This window comes from Benincasa hispida, chromosome 7, assembly GCF_027475165.1.
Source record: "Benincasa hispida cultivar pf3 chromosome 7, pf3_genome.v1.1, whole genome shotgun sequence".
Classification (NCBI taxonomy): domain Eukaryota; kingdom Viridiplantae; phylum Streptophyta; class Magnoliopsida; order Cucurbitales; family Cucurbitaceae; genus Benincasa; species Benincasa hispida.
The window spans coordinates 21,135,325-21,152,315 of record NC_143484.1 but is presented as its reverse complement, the minus strand read 5'-3'; the positions used below and the strand labels follow the sequence as shown (position 1 = coordinate 21,152,315).

At 34.5% G+C, this 16,991-nt stretch overlaps 1 protein-coding gene across 2 annotated transcripts; it reads right to left on the bottom strand.

Annotated features, from left to right (window-relative positions):
- Nucleotides 1-421: 421 nt before the first annotated feature.
- On the bottom strand, nucleotides 422-14,373 carry LOC120081330 (hydroxyproline-rich glycoprotein family protein). Of its 2 annotated transcripts, none has more exons than XM_039036083.2 (9): nucleotides 14,008-14,373; nucleotides 13,082-13,769; nucleotides 12,025-12,147; nucleotides 11,687-11,784; nucleotides 11,429-11,546; nucleotides 2,241-2,360; nucleotides 2,000-2,112; nucleotides 1,759-1,913; nucleotides 422-1,652 (listed from the first exon to the last, which is right to left on the bottom strand). In XM_039036083.2, exons 2-9 carry the CDS (start codon nucleotides 13,707-13,709, stop codon nucleotides 920-922), a joined length of 2,088 nt encoding a protein of 695 aa, XP_038892011.1. In that variant the 5' UTR covers nucleotides 13,710-13,769; nucleotides 14,008-14,373; the 3' UTR covers nucleotides 422-919. The 2 variants fall into 2 exon arrangements, with proteins under 2 accessions (XP_038892011.1, XP_038892010.1); XM_039036082.2 differs by having other exon boundaries at nucleotides 2,000-2,124; nucleotides 14,008-14,372.
- Between the last annotated feature and the right edge of the window lie 2,618 nt (nucleotides 14,374-16,991).

Here is a 16,991-nt window from a genome sequence, read left to right as displayed (position 1 = left end):
CTTCACAGTCCTAAAGAATAGTTAATCTTCGCTCCGCTAGCTTAGCTTTGATACTATTCGTTGAAGAAATTAACACAAAATGAGAAGAGAAACACTTCAAAGAAAGAAGCTTGTATTAAATACCAAGATAACACTTTTGAGAGAATTTTTTTACCCTTTGCTCACTCACTTTTTTTTCCTCTATTGTTTCTCTAACTTCTTTTCATTTGAGATACTTATTTACAATCTTCCAAATAAATCTAGAGATATCTAATACTTACATTTTAGCTTTCTATATAGGTACTTCTAAAAGCATCTAAATAGTTAGAACAACCTCCTACTTTAATAAACAAGACCTCATATTATCATCATAGAGTAAAACTCAACTAGTTAAAAATGTACAAATGCCACGCCAGGATAAATGGGATGATTTGCACTTGCGTTAAAGAGAAGCTAATCTTAATCCATTATATTCTGATCAACAAGAAAGGCCAAAGATTTGTCTCTCTACATTTGCAAAGTATAGAACTATTGATTAATTTCATATCCGAGGGGGGAAGATCCAGTCCATGATAATTCAAGGGGTTAGCTTTTTTCCTTCTCTTTTCACCTGTTTAAACACAAAAAATAATCCCAACTGGTTCTGACTTCTCAAAAATCTCTTTTTTAAAAGATGATAAGTAAGATCCAAAGTTCCATTAGGAATGAGTTTTCCCATCTAACCAATAATTTTTCAGGACAAAAAAAAAGGAATGAACTAAAAGGATTTTGAAAGAGAACTCCCCTTGTTTTCCTTGGTAGTAGTAGTATTGTCTTAGTGTGTGAAAATCATCAGTCTTGAATGTTGCCGCTCTCTACATTTTGCTTGTAACTCATTCAACTCTGCAGCCTACCTGGTTTCCTTTCTCTCTCTTTTCTCTTAAATAATGTATTTTCTTCTCTAAACTGCTCCACCTCCTGCATTTTGGGCCTGCGGATTCTCATTTTGCTCCTCCTGTTGCTGCTGCGGCTGCTGCTCTTCCTCTTTCACTTTATCACTCCCACTTCCATCCATACTTCCATTGCATTCTTGTCTTTGAGGCGGCTTTGCTTCTGGTTTTTCACCTGGAGAAGTACCTGAATTGTGATCAGATTTCGTCGAACCATTCTCCTTTTCTGAAAGGGAACCTGTCTCAACTGCGGAGTTTGGCGGTTGTTGAGGAGATGGAGCTGGAGCACTGGATGAACCTGGAGGGGGAAGGAATACTCCAGTGCCGGGAACAGGGAGACGAGGTGGAGGATGCCTTGGATGTGCAGTGGGCCACGCGGATGGACCAGTTGGGATTGGCACGGGAGGGAAAGGCATAGGTGGTGCTACAGGTGGGACAATTAAGGGAGGGATGCCATTTGGTGGTGCCATTTGGGGACGAATGGGTGGCGCTGGTAGCACCCCAGTCGATGGAACTGTAGGATAGGGCTTCTGTCCAGGGGAAAGACGAGGGTTGGGCGATCTAACAGATGGAGGGCCCCAACTGGAAAATGAACCTATATTCAGAGATGTGCGTTGCCCATCAGCTGGTACAGCTCTTTTTGGTTGTGATTTGGTCAATGTAACAAGTATACGTTGCTTGCGGATAGCGGGAATTGCATGCTTAGCAAAATCTGCAGATTTTCCTTGCACCACTAGTAGGGTTCTGTGTTTCAAAAGGTGAAGAAAAGCAGTACAGATCAGGAAGAGGATGATCAACAGTAAATTAAGAAGCACATGTCAGGACGAGGATAAAAGGATAGAACGATTACCCGGGTGTGAGAGACAACTTCATAGCCCCTCTATAGTTGCCAGAATGGTCTGTACCAATCACTCTACCAAAAGTCATTTCACATTCAGTCAAGAGGAGGACACCAACGGGCCTCCCAAACCATGGTGGCCAGACATGAGGCTGAGAATGATCACCCTGAGGACATCAACCAATAAGAATATTAGTCTAGAACTTACATACACTATTTAAAACCTGCTAAAAACAAGAACGTAATTAACAACCTCATTATAAAAATCAACGATGCAGGAATCTGGTTTCACTGTCATCACTTGCTCCCCAACCAAACGATCAATGAGATCTTGAAGTAATGAGGGAATGGATTCTATTCTTCTATCTGTAAAGTTCACTAAAAAGGAAGATCTAAACTACCCCATGAAACAAAAACTGACAAAGAGCTATATTTATATTGCTATATCATAGCTCAACTAAATTTAGAAATTGAAACCTCAAATGAATAAATACCTTTAGAGAGCCCTGAAGAATTGTCATCATCATGAGGAGCATCTGCAATGGGAAAGCCTAGTTGGATCATCTCTCTCCCATGTCCCTTCATGGGTCTTTTTAATACCACATACGTCTGACCTGATTATGTGCAAGAGCAAAATATTATATCATTCAGTTCATTCTTAAGCAAATTTTATCACGTATAAAAACATTGTTTTTCAATAAAGATAAAATATAAAAACATTGTCCATCTTACACATATCATTCATTAACACAATTGCAGGGCAATAAGATAGAAAGTTAGTTCATTGATTTTTCCAAAGACAGAAAACAAAGAGAAAAGGAATAGAAGAAAAAGTGTGCATAAGGTAAACATGCATCAGAAGGAACAGGGCCAATTGCGATTCAACTTTTGGTTTGACTGGGAAACAACTAGATTATTCTATAGACGCCTTATTTATTATTATACAATCAGTATAAACACCTAAGCTTACAATGTCTCATAAAAAACCTATAAAATTAACTGTACCATTATGATGCTAATGCTAGTGCTACTCTTTCCACATCTTCGAGATCTAAGAAATTTTCACATGCACTTATATTTTTATTTTTACAATCTTAACTAGTGGAAAGATAACAAGATTCTTCATACGTTGCAAATTACAAGGAATAGGTGAGAAAAATCAAATTTCAAATATGAATTCCACCATTCCTGTTCATAATTGATTTAAATTAACTCAAAGATTGTGTATACTTTGGAGAGCCTTTTGTATATCATATGTCATTCCAGATAATGGGAGTTTTCATGATAAGGGCATAAATCCTTATTGCTTTGTTTTTTGGGCTTGTGTTTGTATTGCCCTTGTATATTCTTTCATCTATCTCAATGAAAGTTTGGTTTCTTTAAAATAAAATAAAATAAAACCCTTGGGTAAAGGTTTTCTTGTGGATCTTCTCTTATGAGATGTTGAATACTTGTTGACGCCAAAGAATCCTTCTGAATATGGCTCTCTCCCCATATTGGTGTGTTCTTTGTAAAGGAAGCGACGAAACCATGATGCATTTGTTCTTCTTTTGTCTTTTTGCAGCTGCATGCTGGGAAGACCTCCTTGACATCCTGAACCTTGTGTGGTGCTGGCCTCGCAAAGCATTTGAGGTCCTATTTCAACTCATTGGTGGCACATCTTTTAGAGGGCAAGCAAAGATCCTTTGGTATAATGAGGTGTTCGCCCTCCTCTAGCAGCGATGTAATATGATTGGGATAATTTGGTAAATTCAAATTAATCTTATTAATCCTTGATTAGTTACATTTTAGTTACTCAATTAGTTTTTAGTTTCTTTTTAGATATCCTTTTAGGATTCTTCTAATTCTCTATAAATAGAGAGTTCCCTCTTGTATTAGACAACTTTTAATTAACAATAAAGATTTTGATTGATTCTTGGAGATTTCTCTCCTTTTAGCATTTAGGCTACATCAAATTGGTATCAGAGCAACTGCCTGGGCCAAGATTTGACTGCCGTCAGTGGAAGACCAATAAACTCTTGACGACACCAATCACAAGAGGGAGCTTCGTGAGTTATGCTCATTGCCAAACAACACACATCTAATTAGGGAAAACCCTTGAAATTCCAAGAAAGAAGAAACGAAAGATTTTTCAAGATTTTGCAAGAATGGACTACTACTGACCAAAGAAGGCATCAAGAAAAAATACAATTGGTATGGGCAAGAAAATCAATTGCACTTCCAAAAAATAGTGCTGAAATTTTGATTCAAGTGATTCAGAAGAAGAATTCCCACATACTAATTTTACCCATGCCCGATTTTCTCGAAGAACCTATCATTATCCACAACGAAAATTTGACTCTACTGTTCTAGTGACTCTGATGACATTTCTAAAGGCAGTTTGGAATGGAATATGAAGGCAAAAATATAACCAAATGGCTCAACGATCCATTCAGACCCGTTTTTCAAGAAATCAACCAGAAAGACTTCAAGAGCCTCGAGGAATAATTAAAGATTTTCCAACAAATCCCACTTCCATCCATTAGTTTTCAAGTTTTGTTGGCTATATTTTACAAGTGTTTTTAAAACCAAGCCATGTTTTGAAAACTAAAAAAATAATTTTTAAAAACTTGTTTTTGTTTGTGAAATTTGGCTAAGAACTCAACTCTTTTACTTAAGAAAGATACAAATCATTATAAGAAACTTAGAGAAAACAAACTTAATTTTCAAAAACCAAAAACGAAATGGTTACCAAATGAGGTCCAACTTTTTTGTACACCTTACCCGACATCTTTCGGAATCTTCTTTATCTTGGCAGACAACTTAAAACATGTTACTACTTAAAGAGTGCAGAAAACTTTCTTCCATGGACGCTTCAATTAAAATTGTAGCAACATAAAATATAATTTTTGTCCTATAATTTGGATTTTATTCCAATTTGGTCCCAACACAATCTGTTATCTAATTTAAGCATCTGTACTTTCAATAAATCTTAAATTTAATCCTTCAAAATTAACTTTATCAAAATTGATTAAATATTGTAAATATATTTTCACAATTTGTAAAGGGGATTGAAAGCCTAATTTTAACATTTATTGAGTATAGAGACTAAAATTTAACAATTGAAATTACAGAGACCAAAATAGAACAAAATTCAAAGTACAGGGACCAAAATGGTATTTGTACCTTAAAAAATGAAAATATGGTGCTAAATCCATTACCAAGTAGAGCCTATAACACCTAGAAGACATTTGATAGGTAAATATTCTTGATGACACCCAGCAATGAGAATTACTACGTGCCACATTCCAAACATTCTAACCATATGGTCCATATCCCTAAAAGCTCTCCTTCTCACAAGCCATTAGTTTACACGATAGCAAAGGACCATTGGCCAAATCACCAGGATTCTTTCATTATTATTATTCAGCTGCGAAAGGTTTATTGTAAATGAGGTTAATTTCTCTATAGAAACCGGACATCACATGAACATATCATGGAGGCATGTCAATTTCTAAAAAATTAATAGACGACACATTTGGGATATGTTAGTTCTTTTTATATATATATATATATATATGTATGTATGTATTTGCTTACTATGACCTTTTCTAAAAATGAATACTGAAAAAGAGATTTAATACTTCAATCTACTCAAAACAATTCGTTGTAAAGGTGAGAGGAAACTAACAACATCTCTATTATCTAATAAGGTTTACAAGTTAAAATTAGAACCAACAATATCTATTGTCCATGCTTCCTAGATACTTTTGGGAGGGGAGAGATACTTTTGTGTGGTGGTGGAGGGGAGAGATACTTTTGGGAGGACCAATGGGTGGGGTTAGCGACCTTTGTGCTTTATATCCTAGACTTTTTCATTTGTTGTCTCTTAAAAATCACTTTGGTGTTGGTTTCCTTGTGTGATCAGAGAGCTCTTGTTCCTTTTTGTTTGGGTTTCATCTCCCCCTTTCCAATAGGAAGGCAACTAATGTGACTTCCCTTCTTGCTTTGCTTGAGGGTCACTCTTTTAGGTGTGAGAGAAGGGATGTGAGAGTTTGGAGTCTCAATTCTTTGGAGGGGTTTTCCATTTCTTTCTTCATAGTCTCGTGGATCCCTCTCCCTTAGAGTCAGTCTTTTCAATTCTTTGGAGGACTAAGGTTCCTAGGAAATTGAAATTCTTTACCTGGCAAGTTTTACATGGCCATGCGAATATGATGGATCATCTCACCAGGAAGCTCCCCTCGCTTGTTGGACCGTTTTGTTGTATCCTTTGTGGAAGGCGAAGGAAGATCTAGATCATATTCTTTGGTGGTGCAAGTCTACTAGTTCTATTTGGGAGCATCTTTGCCAAACATTTGGCTTTTCATTTGTTCGCTAGAGAGACGCTTTTTGTGGGGAGAAGGGGCACTTTTTGCGGTTAGCTGAGATGTGTTATATCTTGTGGGTTTTGTGGGGTGAGCGGAATGGTATGACTTTAGAGGGGTGGATAAGGATACTAGTGAAGTTTGGTCCCTTGTTTACTTTCGTTTTTCTTTGTGAGTTTCGATTTCAAAGACCTTTTGTAATTATTCTATATGAGTTATTTTGCATAGTTGAAGCCCCTTTCTATAGGAAGTGGTGTGTTTTGTGGGCTTTTTTTTTTTTTTTTTAATTTGATACCGGGTATTCTTTCATTTTTTTTCTCCATAAAAGTTGTTGATTTTATCCCAAAAAATAATAATAATAAAATAACCTAATTTTTTTTTTTTTAGGAAAACAGGGTTTGATTATGGAGTTCTTAGGTTTAAAAGATTTCCAACCAAAGCGGTTGATATGTGGAAATATAAACTCTATCCAAACTCCAAAGGCATGAAGAAAAAACTTAGCCATTTCTCAAGGGGAAAATAAGGAGGTTCCAAAAAGAAGGGAAAAAGGGTATCTAGAAAAAGGTGGTAGCTTCGAGGGGTAGAAGGTGACAAGGATATCCGTCTAGAAGTGATGAAAAGTCATATTGAGAAAAGGGTGGAAGAACTCCTAACAAAGGTAAAAGTTAGAAAGAAGAAAAATAAGGGGTTCACTAGAATAGCTTGGGGGAAAACTCTTACGTTGAACAGATTTTGTTTTCATGACAGTGATATGCTATATACGGGAAGTTTAAAAAATAGGTCTGACTACTAAATTCCTTCATGCTGAAAAAGCCTAATTGAGATATGAAAACACGGAGATGGCCAATTAGTTGGCAATACAAAGGGTAGAACTTATTGGGGGATTTGTTCGGTCTGTTTACCCTTTTTTGGGTGGTGGGGTGGGGGGATAAGAAACGATATTAGCTTATCCAAAGAGATACAAAATGAGAGCCCTTTAATATGGGTAAGTTAGGCCACTGATCATATTGCAATACCAAAGGAGGGGTAAAAAGGGAATGGCTTATATAATGGGGAGTGTAGCTTCTTCATCCAATAGCAATAGAGTGGGCCCCACAGTTAGTTAAAAAGGAGAAAGGAATGAGTATACGTGGGGGAAAAGGGCATCAGTACATTTTCAGTTATTCATCTTTCAGTTGAGTTTACTCGAGAGAGAGAGAGAGAAGGGACCTTTACTTCCATGTGATTGTAATTTGCCTCGAGGCATTTCTTCAATTCAATAAGACTTCCTACTATCATCTAGCGATACCTATCAAAGTACAAAAGGAGAAATCAAAGAGCAACAAGAGAGATTGACCAGTGAATTTTGAGGGGTGGGGTTGTCCTTGCTTACAACAAAAGAGAGCAATAAAGGAAAATCTATAAGAAGAAAGGTTCTGTGACATGGACGCCCTGCCCAACTAACTCGGTCGGTTGGCCCACCGGATGCAGTATAGTACGAGAATGTATAAGCCAAGTTCGGTACAGAGTCGACGGAATATTCTAGTATCCCCGGTGCCCGTGGGTGACTCATGAGTCCGTCCAACAAAGTGCATCAAGTTGATTGCGACTTACGGAGAAGTGTTTCAAGTCATTCGATTGTAGGAGTGCTCCCCCGTTCCACGGGGGTTATCGAGGGCCCGGGCTCCCCGTTGCCCGTCCTAAAAAAGCCTGGTCTAAGGCCTCTTTCGGGTATCATCCCTCCTAGAACAACGTTCTCTTTCAGACCTTTCATTAAATCCCTGGAGAATTGAAATATCATTGATGAGACCAGCAGTCCTATCTCAAAGCTTAGAACAATACAGCACAAGTGTTGCAGGCCCCATAACATCCCTTGGTAAATGAGGAGAAACCCTGTTCGAAATATATGTTGGTCCAATAACTTCATGTGGGGGAACCATGGTCCAAAATATGTACGGAAGCAAACCATGATAAAACGATCGAAATGTTGTTTGGTCAATTTTGAGAAGACGAGTGTTGTAGGAATCAAACAAGTTAAAAGATTTGGCTGAAGCAAGGGGACAAGAATACTATTTTCTTTCACATTGTCTCTGCGTCCAAAGAGGAACTACTGTAAATACCAAACCATACAAAAAGTGGAGGACATTCATTCACATTGCTCCATGTGAAAGAACATACTGGAGGTCCTTCGTTCATTTCCATGTTTATCTCTGGGCTTCGATTTCAAAGGATTTTTGTAATTATCCAATAGGCATTTTGTTACATAGTCGGAGCCCCTTCTTATAGAGGGAGCTCCCTTATTGTGGCTTGGTTTTTTGTATGCCCATGTATTCTTTCATTTTTTCCTCAATGAAAGTTATTTTCATAATTTTTTTAAAAAAAATCACAAATTGCTTCAAAGAAAATTAGAATTTTGGAAGATAGTGATACTGATGAAGAAATTCAATTTTTTTTAATAGACTATATTCTAAAGAAGTTACTCAAGATGTATTCCTGAAGAAAGAAGGGAAACCACTTTTGAACTAATCATTCCTGGTTGGAGAGTGTTGCAATCAATTGAGAAGGTTTTTTGGGAAGGAAACAATGAGTGGAAATTAAAACACTTATTTGGTTGGAGTAAGGTGGTCCAATCAATGATGACAGGGACTTCAGATCAGATAACATCAGGAAAAAGAATGTATTATTTCTTCCTCTTTTTTCTGAAAAGGAAACGTAAAATTTCAATGATATGGTGAAGTTCAAAGTGAAAACTCAAAATTCAACCCTTCTGCATTTTTTTTAAGATAAGAAATCTTTTTCTACATTTATCACCTATTGCAACACAGAATAAACAAATCATAACTTCTATTTATTTTACCCAATAAGGATTTTTTCCTAATAAACAAAGGGCATTAAAAAAAAAAACCTGAAGTCAGTTACTACATTCTCAATTCCCAAATTTCATACCATTTTTCAGCCAAAAAAAATCTACTGTGTGTATATATTTATTTATTTATGAATATCCAAATTTTCATTGAGAAAAAAATGAAAGAATACAAGGGCATACTAAAATAAAGCCCACAAAAGGAGGTAAACTAGAAAAAGGGCTTTAAATCAAGTAAAATAAGAATCAAGGGTAACTACAAAAAGGCTTAGCAACATTGTATACTTAATAAACTTGGAGGCAAGTACTTATTCTGAAGAATTACTACTTAGATGAGAAGGAAATTTAAGAGGTCCCAGGCAGACAAGATAAATGGAATTTATATTGGCTAGGAGAAGAGAGAAAATTAGAAACTTACTTCCATGGTGCATATTCTTAGTGAAATTTCAATTTCAGAAACTCACTAAACCACATTCTATATTGAGTAGAGCTTTATTGACGCTTATTTAGAAGATGAATGATCCTAAGAAGGTAAAGATCATCGTGTGGATTCTTTGTCAGGAAGGTCCAAATACTGAAAAGGGGTGGCAAAGTCCAAATTTCTGCTGATCTCTGTTTGAAGGTTGGGGAGGACCAGGCACATCTATTTCTTCACTACTCCTAATAATGGAAGTACCGGGTTTATTGTTTCAGCGTCTTGGTTGTCCTTGGGTCTTCGAAAAGTCAGTCAGGGATGATGTCATCAAACGTTATGTGGCACAATTTTAAGAAAAGGGCTAAAAGTTCTTCGGATTAATGGATAAAAGAAACCATTGAAGAAATGCATCCAAATTGGGAGGAGGGGACGGTAATAGCAAAATACTATGTACCTCACTCTTGAGTATGTTTTTGCTGATACTCCGGATGTAATTAACATTAATTGGAGTGGCTTTCTCAAACTTTAAACAATAGTTTATGGATTACGCTTGAATATGGGGAGTGGACGAGCAGTTAAGGGCATAGGTATTATTGCAAGTGTAACTAAGTTTTTTTTATAAGAAACATAACCTTCATAGTCAGTGGAGAAATTACAAAAGGAGGAGATGAGATATCCCCACACACCGACAGGCTAGAAAAAAGAAGCCCAGCTAGTGTAAATATGAGATAAGCTACAACTAAAAAGAAAATTAAAGTAGAAGACCAAGTAGAAGCAAAAAAAGTAACCACATTCCAAAAATGTCCATGTTAGTTTCTTGACCACAAAAAATTCTAGAGTTTCTTTCAAGCCACAACCTCGGAGGGCAAAGACCCCATCAGACCATAGGTCTTATTGTAAGTGTAGAAGGAAGGTTCCGATTTTCAAATTTGTTCTTCGTTGCAAGTCCTGATGAATCAATCAAAAGTCTTTTTTTGGGGGGTGGGGGGGGAAGACATGAGGGCCAACGAGAACAGCTTTAGACAACCAGCAGCACTCCAAGAACATAGGGAAGAGATGAGGGAGATGGATGGCAGAGAACCCGTGGAACCTAGCTTTGGTTAGAATACAAACTACAAATCAAATATCAGCATATTCACTCTTTCTAATTTTTTTTTTTTTTTTTCTTTTTTCTTTACAACAAATATGGTTGGAGATTTGAACCTCTAACTTCAAAACGAGTAGATGCCTTAACCTTTGAGTAATGCTCTGTTATCAACATATTCACTCTTATTTTGCATCTATCTACGCTGACCTAATAATTGCAGAACTAAAATGGCTGGAGCCTCAAACTTTCTTTTCCAAAAATGGAAAAAAAATGCTAATTGAACTACACAGAAATATTGAGCTAGCTTCATAGGCATTTGAGGGTAGATATCTCATCTTCTTCTCCTTTCTTAACATAATCTGGCTTCTTATCTTTAAAAATAGGTAAATGTACCTGTACATGTACCAATCTGGCTTCTTATCTTTAAAAATAGGTAAATGTACCTGTACATGTATAGGTAAATGTACCTGTACATGTATAGGTAAATGTACCTGTACATGTACCAATCACCTAAGCTGCCTAAGATTTTTTATAAAGAACATTCAAAATGTCCAAATTTTCAATTCTAACAAGAGCACTACAAATATTTTGGTCTGAATTCAAGTTTTCAATGATAGGGAACTTTTGTACATCCTTTGGGTCATTACATACATCAATAAAGTTGTTTCTTATCCAAAAAGGAAAAAGAAAATCAAGTTCTCAATGGAAAGTACTTATTTAGAAAGAAAAAGTTCATTCAAGATTTCCAAACAAGGCCCAATTCTGTGAAACATTTCCAACAACCATGTTTAAGTAATTGTTCCAATTCATAAACTCATAATCTCGAAGCCATAAGTAACATAATTGCGAACAGAATGAATGTTTCACCGTATAAACCTTCACAAAATCAAACTAATTGAAATTTCTTTTAATAACTTCTTAAATAAACAGAATCATTTTTTTTTTTCATGGAACATGAATATTGTCAAGCAGAGTTGAAAAGAACAAGAACTTGCCTTGGAATTGCCCTCTCTTTCCGGAAGCCCTCAAATCATTCACCAGAGAAAGAAGCTTTGAAACCTCAGCATCATCCAATAATTCTTCAAATAATTTCAATCCATCCATCACATTAACCTGAAATTGAAGAAAAATAAAATAATATGAAGTCAATCAGTCTACCATGTCAAGCTAAATATGAAACACTTTTTTTTTTCAAAGTATCTCACAACAAAGAATCCAAGAACCAAATTTAGGGCAAAACTAAACAGATATACCATCTTTCCATCAAACATCTCATTGGCAACAAAGGTTCTCGGGGTTCTGGCAGCATACTGCTTTCCATTCTGGCTTTGAACAGACTGCAACTCCTTATCTGGGGAAAGAGTTGATCGATAATATAATTACAATGATGTCATTTTCTTTAGATAAAAAAAAAAAATCGATAATTTCATCACAACAAATAGGATAAAGCTTAAAAATTAATATTAGTTTTGAATTATGACACGGCCATTTGTGATTTCTAACTATACCGACAATGCTTAAAGAGCAGACTCCCACTAAATATAAGTTAAGTTTTCCAGATTGAAACAACGATTAAAGAGGAAGTACTCACCTCTGTGGCTTGAAGAACATCCATCATCAGTAGGTTCAACTTGAGATTCTTTATTACTTGCATTGTCTTCTAAATTTTCTGCACACTTTGGTTTGCTATTACTTTGGTCCTTCCCATGAGTATCTAGCCAACAAGCAAGTTTGTCAAAATTGAGATATCGTCATAATTTCTTCTTCATTGATGAGTATTTACATCTAAAGTAATTCAAACCTCTATGCGTGAAATAGAAATGACAAGAAACATGAACATTATACATGCAGGGTACAAAATATAAAGTAGAACTAAAATCAAAAGTGAATGAAAACATGGACATTTTCATTACCTCGATAGGACCTTACAAGGCCTTTAGCAACCATGCATATCAAGTTCAAGTGCAATGCAACAAAGATTTTTCCAGGTTCAAGAAAACCTCTATCCTCACCTTTACTATAATCTTATCCGTCGATCTTAGTTTGAAATTCAATTTTTGTCCTAAAGATACTTTTTAGTTATAACCCATATAAAAATTAAAACATTCATACAAACAGTTTATAATGTAACCCAAAAGACACACAAACAGATTTTACAATCAAAATATCAATCCCTTTCTGTTTTAAATTTTCTTTATCAATGCACAGCAGGGCAATGCCTTGAACAGTTAATACCAACTATGTAATACTATTTATTCCTTTCCATGAATTATTAGATGATAATAAGATGAGGAAACAATTAAACATTGTTATTTTAACAAGGTCATGTATTAAACTCAAAGTCATACTGCCATACTATACTTTAAAAGGAAAATGTCAATCCGTGACAACATATATAACTTGTAGCATGAAAGCAATAAATAAATAAATAAATAAGTGAGAGTATATATTTAAACAGAACCAAGATAAAATAAGAAGTTTGGTCCCAGCATTTCCAAAGCTTGTATCCTATAGATTATTAAACTTTTCAAAAATGTTGTCTAATAGGTCTTAAACTTTCAAAGTTCAGGATCAAACGGTCCACAGATTAAACTTATAATATAACTTTCGCACGCTATTACAAATTGATAGGGGAACAAAAAAATTACCTTTATTGTCCTCAGCTGACTCTGAATCTTTATCATTCAATTTACCATCCTCCCCTGAGGCCTTACTTTCATCACACGTATTACTTACTTGCTCCACCTTCCTACAGCCTACAAGACTTGAAGAATTCGCACCATTACATGACTCTGCACAAGTGTTGATCTCTTCCTTGACTGTGGCTTCAACCCGATGACCCTGCTGCTGCTTAAACCCTGGTCCAGGTCTCCTATACAACTTCTGCCCCACTTTCACAGGATCCATATACCTCTGCTGCCTCCTCGAGGTGACCTGCTGAAGGGCATACATCACTTCTGCCACTGAAAAGTACTGCTGCATATGAAGCACCGGCGTCCAATTACACCGCCGTTGCTGTATGCATCCAATAACCACGTCATACTCCCCAGGCTCTCCCACAGCACGCAAATGATGGCAAAGGGCATCAATTATAGCATTTGAGGCAGCGAATTCTCCTCGCAACCATGAGATAAACCCATCACGCTCATCAGGAAACCAGGGGCGTGGGTGGTGCTGATGGATCTCGCCACCGCCACCACTCACCGCAACTCCACCACCACCGCTCTGATACGAAACTTTATCCGGTACACCCACATTTCCCGATGGCATTGCCATGAGAATCTTCTAACCAGAAAAATACACTAAACCCGCATATACAGTTATATACCCTCAAATCTGAGATCCAATAAAAAAGCAGTACAAATGAATGTCTTTAAAAACAAACAAAAACTCAGTCCAAATGCTAAATTAAAGGTCATAAACTCAAATACCACAAGAATTGCTTAAAATCATCACTACCCATCAATCATGAACAGAAGTCAATAACAATGCTCAAACAAAAACAACATCCATCCAACTGGGTTATAATCTTTTTATGATATCTACACATTCACAACCGATCAAAAGAGATTACCTGAACCGAAAAATTAAGAATCCAAATTCTGAGAACTGAATAACAAGCTACAGAAGAATTTGGGCGGCGATGGACCCCAATTATCAGATCTGCAAAATGGGGTTTGAGAAAAGCTCTTTTTAGACTGTGCTTGTGAATAACGCACAGTGAAATTCAGTAAATAAGAAGAAACAAAAGAAAAAGGTGGGATTTGAGGGAAATTTAGGAATATAAGATCTAGGGTTTTGAAAGTGAAAACTGGAGATGGTTTTAATGAACACGAATTTACATAGGTTCTTAAGACTTCCTTTAAAATGGTGGCTTCTCTCTCTCTCTCTCTCTCTCTCTCTCTCTCTCTCTCTCCACTGCTGAGAAAAATAAAAACTGGGACCAACGTAGGATATACTCTCAAATTCATCAGCTTCAAAAGGGTATTCTGGTAATTTCATTTAGGGTTCTGAATTTATTGTCTTTGGACTTTGGAGTTCAAAGATTTGATCTTTTTAACTAAATAATCTCCACTGTTTTGGATAATCTCCCTTAATCTAATTCATCTTGAATTTACTCTCAAACTTTTAAGTAACTGTTTTTTAATTTTTTAAATAAAATTTTTATTACTTTTTATATTTTTTAAAAAATATATTTTAAATATATTTCCTAATTAAATATGTTTCTATTTCTTACCTTGTTAATCACTTTAAATCATTTTTTATAGTCCATTGTTTTCTGAGTATGAAAAAGGTTTTTACATTCATCCAATTTTTTATCCTTTGTCTTATTTATCTAATTTTCTTTTAAATCCACTTTTGAAAGTTGTATTGAAATTTTCTTTTAAAAAAATTATAAAATTTTTTAATTTAGAAAATATATATTTCTTGGAAAGTTGGAGTAAACATTTTTTTTTTAAATATATTTTTTTCCAATAAAAATGTATTATTTTTCCTTTTTTTTTTTACAAAATTATTTCAAATAGTAATTTGTTTGATTTCCTATATAAACAAGAGTGATTTCTATACATCTAAATATCTTTTTATATCTTACTTGGTTAATAATCACTTTAAACCATTTTCATAATCCACTGATTAAAAAAAATTACTAAGATTAATCCAAAATTTTATACTATTTCTTATTTAGAAAAATTTTCAAGAAAAAATGTCAAGTTATTTACGGAAATAGCAAAAGAAAATACTTATAGACACTACTTCTCCCAACCTTTGTCAAAAAGATTGGAATTTTGCTATTCACCTTAAATTAGCCAAAACTCAACAGATATTATCTATCCGTTCAAATCCACCAACCTTTATTGAACGGAAGAAAACTCCTCTTAAATTATTAATTTTTTTCAAAGCTACTTATAGAAATTTTATTTTTTAAGTATTTTTGTTGGAAAGTAATTCCAAACACACACATACCCAATGATTTTGACAAAAAAAAAAAAAAAAAAAGAAGAAAGAAAGAAAAAAAGAAAAAAAATCTTATCTAATTTTGTCAACAATCTTCGAATCTTAACTAAATTTTAGTTTTTGAAAGAAAAAATAATAATAAATATTTAAATGGTTGAGATTCTGATGGTTTGTTTGTTATCTATAAAATATTGGCTTAATTTTGAAAAAAAAAAATAGATATTCAATTTACCATGGTTATGGAAGAAGGGAGTGGCTCCAATGATCACATTGATCAGCCAAAAGCATTTTTTATTTTTCATAATATTCGTCATGTTCTTCCTGATTATTGGGTCTCTAAATCTCAAAATTTTCTCTTTTTTTTTTTCATTTTAAAGATTATTATAAGTTAATTAGAATTAATATTTATATTTTTTTATTTAATTATTTCGACAAACTATAATTTTTTTTCCTTTTTGTTTTTCAGGCTATCCCTCCTTTGAATGAGAATCCAGTAGAACATTTGGATGCTACTTATCGACATGTCGGTGAAAATTGACCTAAATTTGATTATTCTAAGTAATTAAAGTTTATTTTAGTTTAGGATTTTGTTTAATTATCATAAAAGTTGTTCTTGATATGCAGGTAGTAGATGTGATTTTCACAAGCCTTTTGAATTTTTTTGGAAGATTAGGTGGTCTTTATATTAATCTAAGAGGTCAAGGCTATCTTCAAATTCATTCTCCTCGAGCATTTTGGGATGTTGATTCATTTCGAGAAATGTTGCGTAAGTTCTCTATTTTATTATCGAAAAGTTTATCCATTAATAGATTTTTTCGTCTAGGATGATGAGGAGAATACTATTTAAAAAAAATATGATTTTTCAGGTCAAATAACAACATTAGAAGGATATTGAAACTACAACAGCATGAACAGATTTGTTCTCGGAGAAAAATATAAAGTAACATCTTAGTTAAAGTAATCCCATTAGAACTAATTATTTGGAACTATTATGCCTTGATGGGAACCATTATTTTTTTCTTGACAAGTTTTTATTTATTTATTTATCCTTAATCTTTCTTATTGTCTTTTTTTTATTCTTTTCTATGATCCGACTATTAGTAGATTATTGATTTATTTGGTTATTGTGACTAATGAATGCAGGTGAGGTACTTAGTGATCAACATAGGGTTCCACAAGAGAACGATGCAATTGTTTGGCATAGGACAAATTTTCAATCTTTGCTTAATCGTTTTCCTCAAGAGCGTCGAATAATAGGTATGTTATTTATGTGTTTCGAAATGGTTTTAAGATGATAAAATTACTTTAAAAATCTTGTTTTTATGAAAATTGATTATTAAATTAATTTTGAAAGAATAAAAACGGATTTTAGATGATGAATGATTAAAAGTTTCACTTGATCTCGTTATTTGAATTAGCTTTTAAAAGAATTGAAACTAACTTGATTTAGTTCTTCCCAATATCAACAGGTTGTTTGCTTGATGACCATGATGGAAATAGACAAGAAATTAACATTCATGATTTTTTGAGATTTTTGGTTCATCCTAATGAAAATTTAATATTTGTGGTAAGTATATGTATATGACTTGAAAGAAACATGAT

Coding starts and splice junctions, on each gene's coding strand:
- LOC120081330 (XM_039036082.2), bottom strand. CDS start 13,709: ATGGCAATGCCATCGGGAAATGTGGGTGTACCGGATAAAGTTTCGTAT. Junction 12,148..13,081: donor GTCAGCTGAGGACAATAAAG/GTAATTTTTTTG, acceptor CTTGTTGGCTAG/ATACTCATGGGAAGGACCAA. Junction 2,361..11,428: donor AAAGAGAGGGCAATTCCAAG/GCAAGTTCTTGT, acceptor GCACATAATCAG/GTCAGACGTATGTGGTATTA.